We start from the raw sequence: 13,530 nt of genomic DNA, 5'->3' as shown, positions 1-13,530 counted from the left end.
CTTGTAGAAAAAAATATGTATGGTGCTTACTATAAGCTAATTACTAAACAAACTTACATACAAATAAGCAGATATTATGTAAATACTTAAAAAAAAAAAATGGACTGCAATATCAGAAACAGGTGCTTTCAGCATCAGGTAATATGAACATATACTCTGACACCACACTTATGGAAATTACTTAACGTACTTATCCTGAAGGATAGGGTTTTGCCAAGCATCAATATCATTCTCCCATTGCTTATACCAGTGAAGAGCATAAGCTGCCATCTCCTGTGCTGCTGTGTGCTCATCACCAAACCATCGGGTGTATCGTCTGTTGGATAGCAAGTTCAGTGAGGCACTTTTATTACCACTAAAGCAGAAAGAACAAAAAGGTACAATACGATGACTGGAACAATACACAAACAACCTGCACATAGAAAAAACTTGTGGCATTTCAATCCAACTTGGACCATAACTAGTCACTAGTTAATGGTCCAAGTTGGACCGAAACATCATTGTAAGTTTCTTCCTCCTATGTGTGGATTATCTGTGTACTAAAGCAGGGCTGAAATAAATTTAAGCTTGCACTACAATTGTTACTAATACATGTATTCCTTCTTTAAACACACAAAAGTACAATGATACTGAAAGTACAGCACCTGTACTATGAAGGAGGGATGGGGATGTTTGCAGTCTGGAGGAGCATCTGAACTGTAGTATTGCTGCACCTCTGGCAAGAGAGTGATGAGTGAATGATGACTAAAGTTTTTTCTGATTCGGGTCACTCTGCCTTAGTGGGAGATGGCTAGCGTGTAAAAAAAAAAATTGGAGCTAGCCTCCCCTTGCTTTGATCAAACTTGATTACTTTCCATTTCCCAGGAGTCGTATGACCATTTATAGTTTGGCAACTACTTATGTATATAATAATTATTTCAGAGTTTGGACCGAGGGCCAGAAATAAATAAAATATCCCTTTTAGCACTTCGGTAATTTGGGATAATGCCAGGTGTTTGAGGATTTAAAGGCAGAGCCATGAATGTTGCATCAAAAGTTAATGGGGGACCACAATGAGAGGGCTGAACAGATGAATGAGCAAGCTACACTAGGAGAAATTTCCACAGTATGCAGAACTAAAAACAGTGAAATACAGTTTAGAAGATGTAGACATGACAAACTATATGCACTAAAACAAATCTTAAATCAAATATGACAAAACCCAAGGCATGGGGAGGCATCCCACAGGTATTCATTTTTGAGACATGCAGTTCAGGAACCACAGTTCAATTTCTGAAAACATTATTTAAATAAATAATAAGCCTTCACTCATTGCAAGTCACACTAATGTGTGTGTGTGTGTGTGTGTGTGTGTGTGATTCTTTATCTTTTAACTCCACGCCTCTTGCCAAGACCCTCGCATTTACTTCTCTTACAACCCCATCTATAAATATATTAAACAACCACGGTGACATCACACATCCTTGTCTAAGGCCTACTTTTACTGGGAAAAATTTTCCCTCTTTTCTACATACTCTAACTTGAGCCTCACTATCCTCGTAAAAACTCTTCACTGCTTTCAGTAACCTACCTCCTACACCATACACTTGCAACATCTGCCACATTGACCCCCTATCCACCCTGTCATACGCCTTTTCCAAATCCATAAATGCCACAAAGACCTCTTTAGCCTTATCTAAATACTGTTCACTTATATGTTTCACTGTAAACACCTGGTCCACACACCCCCTACCTTTCCTAAAGCCTCCTTGTTCATCTGCTATCCTATTCTCCGTCTTACTCTTAATTCTTTCAATTATAACTCTACCATACACTTTACCAGGTACACTCAACAGACTTATCCCCCTATAATTTTTGCACTCTCTTTTATCCCCTTTGCCTTTATACAAAGGAACTATGCATGCTCTCTGCCAATCCCTAGGTACCTTACCCTCTTCCATACATTTATTAAATAATTGCACCAACCACTCCAAAACTATATCCCCACCTGCTTTTAACATTTCTATCTTTATCAAATCAATCCCGGCTGCCTTACCCCCTTTCATTTTACCTACTGCCTCACGAACTTCCCCCACACTCACAACTGGCTATTCCTCACTCCTACAAGATGTTATTCCTCCTTGCCCTATACACGAAATCACAGCTTCCCTATCTTCATCATCATTTAACAATTCCTCAAAATATTCCCTCCATCTTCCCAATACCTCTAACTCTCCATTTAATAACTCTCCTCTCCTATTTTTAACTGACAAATCCATTTGTTCTCTAGGCTTCCTTAACTTGTTAATCTCACTCCAAAACTTTTTCTTATTTTCAACAAAATTTGTTGATAACAGCTCACCCACTCTCTCATTTGCTCTCTTTTTACATTGCTTCACCACTCTCTTAACCTCTCTCTTTTTCTCCATATACTCTTCCCTCCTTGCATCACTTCTATTTTTTTTTTTCAACAAGTCGGTCGTCTCCCACCGAGGCAGGGTGACCCAAAAAAAGAAAGAAAATCCCCAAAAAGAAAATACTTTCATCATCATTCAACACTTTCACCACACTCACACATTATCACTGCTTTTGCAGAGGTGCTCAGAATATAACAGTTTAGAAGCATATACGTATAGAGATACACAACATATCCCTCCAAACTGCCAATATCCCAAACCCCTCCTTTAAAGTGCAGGCTTTTTTTTTTTTTTTTTTTTTTTCAACAAGTCGGCCGTCTCCCACCGAGGCAGGGTGACCCAAAAAAGAAAGAAAATCCCCAAAAAGAAAATACTTTCATCATCATTCAACACTTTCACCACACTCGCACATTATCACTGTTTTTGCAGAGGTGCTCAGAATACAACAGTCTAGAAGCATACACATATAAAGATACACAACATATCCCTCCAAACTGCCAATATCCCAAACCCCTCCTTTAAAGTGCAGGCATTGTACTTCCCATTTCCAGGACTCAAGTCCGACTATATGAAAATAACCGGTTTCCCTGAATCCCTTCACTAAATATTACCCTGCTCACACTCCAACAGATCGTCAGGTCCCAAGTACCATTCGTCTCCATTCACTCCTATCTAACACGCTCACGCACGCTTGCTGGAAGTCCAAGCCCCTTACCCACAAAACCTCCTTTACCCCCTCTCTCCAACCCTTTCGAGGACGACCCCTACCCCGCCTTCCTTCCCCTATAGATTTATATGCTTTCCATGTCATTCTACTTTGATCCATTCTCTCTAAATGACCAAACCACCTCAACAACCCCTCTTCTGCCCTCTGACTAATGCTTTTATTAACTCCACACCTTCTCCTAATTTCCACACTCCGAATTTTCTGCATAATATTTACACCACACATTGCCCTTAGACAGGACATCTCCACTGCCTCCAACCGTCTCCTCGCTGCTGCATTTACCACCCAAGCTTCACATCCATATAAGAGTGTTGGTACTACTATACTTTCATACATTCCCTTCTTTGCCTCCATAGATAACGTTTTTTGACTCCACATATACCTCAACGCACCACTCACCTTTTTTCCCTCATCAATTCTATGATTAACCTCATCCTTCATAAATCCATCCGCCGACACGTCAACTCCCAAGTATCTGAAAACATTCACTTCTTCCATACTCCTCCTCCCCAATTTGATATCCAATTTTTCTTTATCTAAATCATTTGATACCCTCATCACCTTACTCTTTTCTATGTTCACTTTCAACTTTCTACCTTTACACACATTCTCAAACTCATCCACTAACCTTTGCAATTTTTCTTTAGAATCTCCCATAAGCACAGTATCATCAGCAAAAAGTAACTGTGTCAATTCCCATTTTGAATTTGATTCCCCATAATTTAATCCCACCCCTCTCCCGAACACCCTAGCATTTACTTCTTTTACAACCCCATCTATAAATATATTAAACAACCATGGTGACATTACACATCCCTGTCTAAGACCTACTTTTACCGGGAAGTATTCTCCCTCTCTTCTACACACCCTAACCTGAGCCTCACTATCCTCATAAAAGCTCTTTACAGCATTTAGTAACTTACCACCTATTCCATATACTTGCAACATCTGCCACATTGCTCCTCTATCCACTCTATCATATGCCTTATATATATATATATATATATATATATATATATATATATATATATATACATATATATATATACATATATATATATATTTTCTTTCTTTCAACACACCGGCCGTATCCCACCGAGGCAGGGTGGCCCAAAAGGAAAAACGAAAGTTTCTCCTTTTACATTTAGTAATATATACAGGAGAAGGGGTTACTAGCCCCTTGCTCCCGGCATTTTAGTCGCCTCTTACAACACGCATGGCTTACGGAGGAAGAATTCTGTTCCACTTCCCCATGGAGATAAGAGGAAATAAACAAGAACAAGAACTAGAAAGAAAATAGAAGAAAACCCAGAGGGGTGTGTATATATATGCTTGTACATGTATGTGTAGTGTGACCTAAGTGTAAGTAGAAGTAGCAAGACGTACCTGAAATCTTGCATGTTTATGAGACAGAAAAAAGGACACCAGCAATCCTACCATCATGTAAAACAATTACAGGCTTTCGTTTTACACTCACTTGGCAGGACGGTAGTACCTCCCTGGGCGGTTGCTGTCTACCAACCTACTACCTAGGATATATATATATATATATATATATATATATATATATATATATATATTTATATTTATATTTTCTACAAGTCGGTCGTCTCCCACCGAGGCAGGGTGACCCAAAAAAGAAAGAAAATCCCCAAAAAGAAAATACTTTCATCATCATTCAACACTTTCACCACACTCACACATTATCACTGCTTTTGCAGAGGTGCTCAGAATACAACAGTTTAGAAGCATATACGTATAAAGATACACAACATATCCCTCCAAACTGCCAATATCCCAAACCCCTCCTTTAAAGTGCAGGCATTGTACTTCCCATTTCCAGGACTCAAGTCCGACTATATGAAAATAACCGGTTTCCCTGAATCCCTTCACTAAATATTACCCTGCTCACACTCCAACAGATCGTCAGGTCCCAAGTATCATTCGTCTCCATTCACTCCTATCTAACACGCTCATGCACGCTTGCTGGAAGTCCAAGCCCCTCGCCCACAAAACCTCCTTTACCCCCTCTTTCCAACCCTTTCGAGGACGACCCCTACCCCTCTTTCCTTCCCCTATAGATTTATATGCTTTCCATGTCATTCTACTTTGATCCATTCTCTCTAAATGACCAAACCACCTCAACAACCCCTCTTCTGCCCTCTGACTAATGCTTTTATTAACTCCACACCTTCTCCTAATTTCCACACTCCGAATTTTCTGCATAATATTTACACCACACATTGCCCTTAGACAGGACATCTCCACTGCCTCCAACCGTCTCCTCGCTGCTGCATTTACCACCCAAGCTTCACATCCATATAAGAGTGTTGGTACTACTATACTTTCATACATTCCCTTCTTTGCCTCCATAGATAACGTTTTTTGACTCCACATATACCTCAACGCACCACTCACCTTTTTTCCCTCATCAATTCTATGATTAACCTCATCCTTCATAAATCCATCCGCCGACACGTCAACTCCCAAGTATCTGAAAACATTCACTTCTTCCATACTCCTCCTCCCCAATTTGATATCCAATTTTTCTTTATCTAAATCATTTGATACCCTCATCACCTTACTCTTTTCTATGTTCACTTTCAACTTTCTACCTTTACACACATTCTCAAACTCATCCACTAACCTTTGCAATTTTTCTTTAGAATCTCCCATAAGCACAGTATCATCAGCAAAAAGTAACTGTGTCAATTCCCATTTTGAATTTGATTCCCCATAATTTAATCCCACCCCTCTCCCGAACACCCTAGCATTTACTTCTTTTACAACCCCATCTATAAATATATTAAACAACCATGGTGACATTACACATCCCTGTCTAAGACCTACTTTTACCGGGAAGTATTCTCCCTCTCTTCTACACACCCTAACCTGAGCCTCACTATCCTCATAAAAGCTCTTTACAGCATTTAGTAACTTACCACCTATTCCATATACTTGCAACATCTGCCACATTGCTCCTCTATCCACTCTATCATATGCCTTTTCTAAATCCATAAATGCAATAAAAACTTCCCTACCTTTATCTAAATACTGTTCACATATATGCTTCAATGTAAACACTTGATCTACACATCCCCTACCCACTCTGAAGCCTCCTTGCTCATCCGCAATTCTACATTCTGTCTTACCTCTAATTCTTTCAATTATAACCCTACCGTATACTTTTCCTGGTATACTCAGTAAACTTATTCCTCTATAATTTTTACAATCTCTTTTGTCCCCTTTCCCTTTATATAAAGGGACTATACATGCTCTCCGCCAATCCCTAGGTACCTTCCCCTCTTTCATACATTTATTAAACAAAAGTACCAACCACTCCAACACTATATCCCCCCCTGCTTTTAACATTTCTGTCATGATCCCATCAGTTCCAGCTGCTTTACCCCCTTTCATTCTACGTAATGCCTCACGTACCTCCACCACACTTACATTCTGCTCTTCTTCACTCCTAAAAGATGGTATACCTCCCTGGCCAGTGCATGAAATTACCGCCTCCCTTTCTTCCTCAACATTTAAAAGTTCCTCAAAATATTCTCGCCATCTACCTAATACCTCCCTCTCCCCATCTACTAACTCCCCTACTCTGTTTTTAACTGACAAATCCATACTTTCCCTAGGCTTTCTTAACTTGTTTAACTCACTCCAAAATTTTTTCTTATTTTCATTAAAATTTCTTGACAGTGCCTCTCCCACTCTTTCATCTGCTCTCCTTTTGCACTCTCTCACCACTCTCTTCACCTTTCTTTTACTCTCCATATACTCTGCTCTTCTTATAACACTTCTGCTTTGTAAAAACCTCTCGTAAGCTACCTTTTTCTCTTTTATCACACCCTTTACTTCATCATTCCACCAATCACTCCTCTTTCCTCCTGCCCCCACCCTCCTATAACCACAAACTTCTGCCCCACATTCTAATACTGCATTTTTAAAACTATTCCAACCCTCTTCAACCCCCCCACTACTCATCTTTGCACTAGCCCACCTTTCTGCCAATAGTCGCTTATATCTCGCCCGAACTTCCTCCTCCCTTAGTTTATACACTTTCACCTCCCTCTTACTTGTTGTTGCCACCTTCCTCTTTTCCCATCTACCTCTTACTCTAACTGTAGCTACAACTAAATAATGATCCGATATATCAGTTGCCCCTCTATAAACATGTACATCCTGGAGCCTACCCATCAACCTTTTATCCACCAATACATAATCTAACAAACTACTTTCATTACGTGCTACATCATACCTTGTATATTTATTTATCCTCTTTTTCATAAAATATGTATTACTTATTACCAAATTTCTTTCTACACATAGCTCAATTAAAGGCTCCCCATTTACATTTACCCCTGGCACCCCAAATTTACCTACCACTTGATTCAAAACTCCCCACGCATTCACTCAACATTTCCCAGAATCTCTCTCTCTCCTCTACACTTCTCTCTTCTCCAGGTGCATACACGCTTACTATAACCCACTTTTCACATCCAATCTTTATTTTACTCCACATAATCCTTGAATTTATACATTTGTAGTCCCTCTTTTCCTGCCATAGCTTATCCTTCAACGCCTGCTGGAAGTCCAAGCCCCTCGCCCACAAAACCTCCCTTACCCCTTCCTTCCAACCTTTTCGAGGACGACCCCTACCCCGCCTTCCTTCCCCTACAGATTTATACGCTCTCCATGTCATTCTACTTTGATCCATTCTCTCTAAATGACCAAACCACCTCAACAACCCCTCTTCAGCCCTCTGACTAATACTTTTATTAACTCCACACCTTCTCCTAATTTCCACACTCCGAATTTTCTGCACAATATTTACACCCCACATTGCCCTTAGACAGGACATCTCCACTGCCTCCAACCGCCTCCTCGCTGCTGCATTCACAACCCAAGCTTCACACCCATATAAGAATGTTGGTACTACTATACTTTCATATATTCCCTTCTTTGCCTCCATAGATAACGTTTTTTGTCTCCACATGTACCTCAATGCACCACTCACCTTTTTTTCCTCATCAATTCTATGATTAACCTCATCCTTCTAAATCCATCCGCCGACACATCAATTCCCAAGTATCTGAAAACATTCACTTCTTCCATACTCCTCCTCCTCAATTTAATTTTTTTATTTTTATTTTATTATCACACTGGCCGATTCCCACCAAGGCAGGGTGGCCCGAAAAAGAAAAACTTTCACCATCATTCACTCCATCACTGTCTTGCCAGAAGGGTGCTTCACACTACAGTTTTTAAACTGCAACATTAACACCCCTCCTTCAGAGTGCAGGCACTGTACTTCCCATCTCCAGGACTCAAGTCCGGCCTGCCGGTTTCCCTGAACCCCTTCATAAATGTTACTTTGCTCACACTCCAACAGCATGTCAAGTATTAAAAACCATTCATCTCCATTCACTCCTATCAAACACGCTCACGCACACCTGCTGGAAGTCCAAGCCCCTCGCACACAAAACCTCCTTTACCCCCTCCCTCCAACCTTTCCTAGGCCGACCCCTACCCCACCTTCCTTCCACTACAGACTGATACACTCTTGAAGTCATTCTGTTTCATTTTCATTTACCCCTGGCACCTCAAATTTACATACTGCTCCCTCCACAACATTTTTGCCCACTTTAGCATTGAAATCCCCAACCACCATTACTCTCACACTTGGTTCAAAACTCCCCACGCATTCACTCAACATTTCCCAACATCTCTCTCTCTCTCCTCTACACTTCTCTCTTCTCCAGGTGCATAGACACTTACTATAACCCACTTTTCACATCCAACCTTTATTTTACTCCACATAATCCTTACATTAATACAATTATAGTCCCTCTTTTCCTGTCATAACTTATCCTTCAAAGTTATTGCTACTCCTTCTTTAGCTCTAACTCTATTTGAAACCCCTGACCCAACCACATTTTTCCTCTCCACTGAAACTCTCCCACCCCCTTCAGCTTTGTTTAACTTAAAGCCAGGACATCCAGCTTCTTCTCATTCATAACATCCACAATCATCTCTTTCTTATCATTTGCACAACATCCATGCACATTCATACTTCCCACTTTGACAATTTTCTTCTTATTCTTTTTAGTAATTATTACAGGAAAAGGGGTTACTAGTCCATTGTTCCCGGCATTTTAGTTGACTTTTACAACACGCATTCCTTACGGAGGAAAGATTCTTATTCCACTTCCCTATGGATATAAAAAGGAAAAGTAATAAGACCAAGAACTATTAGGATAAAATCAAAGAAAACTCAGATGAGTGTGTATAAATAAACGTGTACATGTATGTGTAGTGTGACCTAAGTGTAAGTAGAAGTAGCAAGACGTACCTGTAATCTTGCATATTTATGGGACAGACAAAAGACACCAGCAATCTTACCATCATGTAAAACAATTACAGGCTTTTGTTTCTCACTCACTTGGCAGGATGGTAGTACCCCCCTGGGTGGTTGCTGTCTACCAACCTAATACCTATATAATTTTTTTTTTTCAATAAACCGGCCATATCCCACCAAGGCAGGATGGCCCAAAAGGAAAAACGAAAGTTTCTCCTTTTACATTTAGTAATATATACAGGAGAAGGGGCTACTAGCCCCTTGCTCCTGGCATTTTAGCCGCCTCTTACAACATGCATGGCTTACGTAGGAAGAATTCTGTTCCACTTCCACATGGAGGTAAGAGGAAATAAATAAGAAGAACTAGTAAGAAAATAGAAGAAAACCCAGAGGGGTGTGTATATATATGCTTGTACATGTATGTGTAGTGTGACCTAAGTGTAAGTAGAAGTAGCAAGACGTACCTGTAATCTTGCATATTTATGATACAGACAAAAGACACCAGCAATCCTACCATCATGTAAAACAATTACAGGCTTTTGTTTCTCACTCACTTGGCAGGATGGTAGTACCCCCCTGGGTGGTTGCTGTCTACCAACCTACCACCTATAATTATAAACTTTCTTTCTTTCTTTCAACACACCGGCCGTATCCCACCAAGGCAGGGTGGCCCAAAAAGAAAAACGAAAGTTTCTCTTTTAAATTTAGTAATTTATACAGGAGAAGAGGTTACTAGCCCCTTGCTCCTGGCATTTTAGTTGCCTCTTACAACACGCAAGGCTTATGGAGGAAGAATTCTGTTCCAGTTCCCCATGGAGATAAGAGGAAATAAAAAAGAACAAGAACTAGAAAGAAAATAGAATACCCAGAGGGGTGTGTATATATATGCTTGTACATGTATGTGTAGTGTGACCTAAGTGCAAGTAGAAGTAGCAAGACATACCTGAAATCTTGCATGTTTATGAGACAGACAAAAGACACCAGCAATCCTACCATCATGTAAAACAATTACAGGCTTTTGTTTCTCACTCACTTGGCAGGATGGTAGTACCCCCCTGGGTGGTTGCTGTCTACCAACTTACTACCTATAATTTTTTTTTTTTTCAACAAGTCGGCCGTCTCCCACCGAGGCAGGGTGACCCAAAAAAGAAAGAAAATCCCCAAAAAGAAAATACTTTCATCATCATTCAACACTTTCACCACACTCACACATTATCACTGTTTTTGCAGAGGTGCTCAGAATACAACAGTTTAGAAGCATATACGTATAAAGATACACAACATATCCCTCCAAACTGCAAGTGTATGGAATAAGTAGTAAGTTACTAAATGCTGTAAAAAGTTTTTCTGAGGATAGTGAGGCTCAGGTTAGGGTGTGTATGAGAGAGGGAGACTACTTCCCAGTAAAAGCAGGTCTTAGACAGGGATGTGTAATGTCACCGTGGTTGCTTAACATATTTATAGACAGGGTTGTAAAAGAAGTAAATGCTAGGGTGTTGGGGGGAGGGGTAGGATTAAATTATGGGGAATCAAATACAAAATGGGAATTGACACAGTTACTTTTTGCTGATGATACTGTGCTTTTGGGGGATTCTAAAGAAATGTTGCAAAGGTTAGTGGATGAGTTTGGGAGGGTGTGTAAAGGTAGAAAGTTGAAAGTGAATATAGATAAGAGTAAAGTGGTGAGGATATCAAACAATTTAGACAAAGGAAAACTGGATATCACATTGTAGGGTGGAAGTATGGAAGAAGTGAACATTTTCAGATGTTTGGGAGTTGATTTGTCAGCGGGTTTATGAAGGATGAGGTAAACCATAGAACTGATGAAGGAAAAAAGGCGAGTGGTGCAGTGAGGTATTTGTGGAGGCAAAGAAGGGAATGTACGAGAGTACAGAGGTATCAACACTCTTATATGGGTGTGAGGCATGGGTTGTAAATGCTGCAGCAAGGAGGTGGCTGGATGCAGTGGAGATGTGTCTAAGGGCAATGTGTGATGTAAATATTATGCAGAGAATTCTTAGTGTGGAAATTAGGAGGAGGTGTGGAGTTAATAAAAGTATTAGTCACAGGGCTGAAGAGGGGCTGTTGAGGTGATTTGGTCATTTAGAGAGAATGGAACTAAGTAGAATGACTTGGAGAGTGTATAAATCTATTGGGAAGGAAGGCGGGGTAGGGGTTGTCCCCAAAAAGGTTGGAAGGAGGGGGTAAAGGAGGTTTTGTGGGCGAGGGGCTTGGACTTCCAGCAAGTGTGCGTGAGCATGTTAGATAGGAGTGAATGGAGATGAGTGGTTTTTGGGACCTGACAAGCTGTTGGAGTGTGAGCATGGTAGTATTTTGTGAAGGGATTCAGGAAAACCATTTAGCTGGACTTGAGTCCTAGAAATGGGAAATACAATGCCTGCACTTTAAAGGAGGGGTTTTAGGATATTGGCAGTTTGGAGGGACATCTAAACTGTCGTATCTGAGTGCCTCTGCAAAGACAGTGATTATGTATGAGTGATGGTGAAAGTTTTTTCTTTCTTTCTGCATTTTTCTTTCTTTTTGGGTCACCCTGCCTTGGTGGGAAATGGCTGACATGTTAAAAAAAAAATTATAAACTTTCTCCATGGAGAAGTGGAACAGAATTCTTCCTATGTAAGCTATGCATGTTGTAGGAGGCGACTAAAATGCCGGGAGAAAGAGGCTAGTAACCCCTTCTTCTGTATACATTACTAAATTTATAAAGAGAAACTTTCACTTTTCTTTTTGGGCCACCCTGCTTCGGTGGGATACAGCCAGTGTATTGAAAGAAAAGAGAGAAATTATAAACTTACAGCAGTAACTGTGAATACTTTTCACAGTTGCTGTTACACTCAGGGCCTTTATCTGGCCCTGAATGTTAAATATACCAGGAATGGGGTAGCCCTCTAACCTTGCAAAAAGATTTGAGAGAACAAAAAAATTGCATAAAATAAACAGAGAACAGTAAACTAGTGAGAGAAGTGAGATAAGAGGTAAAATAAAGTGAGTAGATGTAAACTAAAATAATACAAGTGATGGCTTCAGGTTGGCCAGTGTGCAGCACGGCCAATTTATTACTTTTTCTTCTACTATTAAACATATTATCGCTCTCTCAGACATAGATCACTCAAAAGAAAAGTCACTTATAATTCGGTAGACAGTTCTCTTCGTATCTCCCAGATACAGCCTCCTACAACATTTTATATAAGGGTATTAATATATTTTTCTTGGTTATTATTTTCTGAAATGCATTTATCCTCAGTGTATGGTTGTTTCATTGTGGGTTATTTTATAATCCTGATATGTTGAGGGGTCCAGGTATCTGTCATCAGTTGTGTTATTGGTTCTGGGGATTATCTTCCCCAAGGTCTGGTGACTGATGCTGCTTCCCATATTTTTTTGGCATTACTACAATATTTTTTCTTTGTTTTGGCTTTATCAAATGCATTTATCTTTAGTTCATTTGATATAAGTGTGGTGAATTAATATGTCTGGCACAATCTGGTGAGGAAATGTGGTTTTTATTTTTTTAGATGTTTATATGTACCGAGCGTGTCAGTAATTTTTACCTAGCAGAATACAAAAAAAAAAAAAATAAAATGTTTTGGTAAATTTAGAGGTGTTTGAAAATTTACTTTTTTTTTTTTTACTAGATGTTCTTCACTTCATATAAAGTTAATTTTTATGCAGTACCAATTTTCAAGAACTTATCCTGCACATCATCAAAGGGTTTGCCAATCCTCCCATTTTCCAGACACTGTATGGTCGCCTATGAATTTAGTGTCGAACTGTACAAATTATAAAGCTTAAGTGTTTACAATCTGAAAAGCAGTTTGCATGGTAATCTGACTAATTTTGAGTGCTGTATTAATAGATTAAGATAATGGTGTTATGTATAATATAGTAGTGTATCTACCCTTACCTGGTGTGTGTCACTCCTCTGCTCTTGAATACAATCTGAGGCATATCCCAGGCTAGGACCATCTCAACCATTCCTGAGCTATTTGCACTAATACTACATTTTCCACAAACTCCAACTGCTC

At 39.8% G+C, this 13,530-nt stretch overlaps 1 protein-coding gene across 1 annotated transcript in view; it reads right to left on the bottom strand.

Moving 5' to 3' along the window:
• LOC128703785 (non-lysosomal glucosylceramidase) overlaps nt 1-13,530 on the bottom strand; it is a 291,380-nt gene that overhangs the window by 252,369 nt on the left and 25,481 nt on the right. The window contains exons 8-9 of the mRNA XM_053798616.2: nt 13,410-13,530; nt 191-316 (exon numbers count right to left, since the gene is read on the bottom strand). The exon at nt 13,410-13,530 is cut by the window's right edge and continues 15 nt beyond it. Of these exons, the coding sequence (XP_053654591.1) occupies nt 191-316; nt 13,410-13,530 (247 nt within the window). The remainder of the gene's footprint in view (nt 1-190; nt 317-13,409) is intronic.

This window comes from Cherax quadricarinatus, chromosome 87, assembly GCF_038502225.1.
Source record: "Cherax quadricarinatus isolate ZL_2023a chromosome 87, ASM3850222v1, whole genome shotgun sequence".
NCBI classification, from domain to species: domain Eukaryota; kingdom Metazoa; phylum Arthropoda; class Malacostraca; order Decapoda; family Parastacidae; genus Cherax; species Cherax quadricarinatus.
This window is presented reverse-complemented; position numbering and strand designations above follow the sequence as displayed.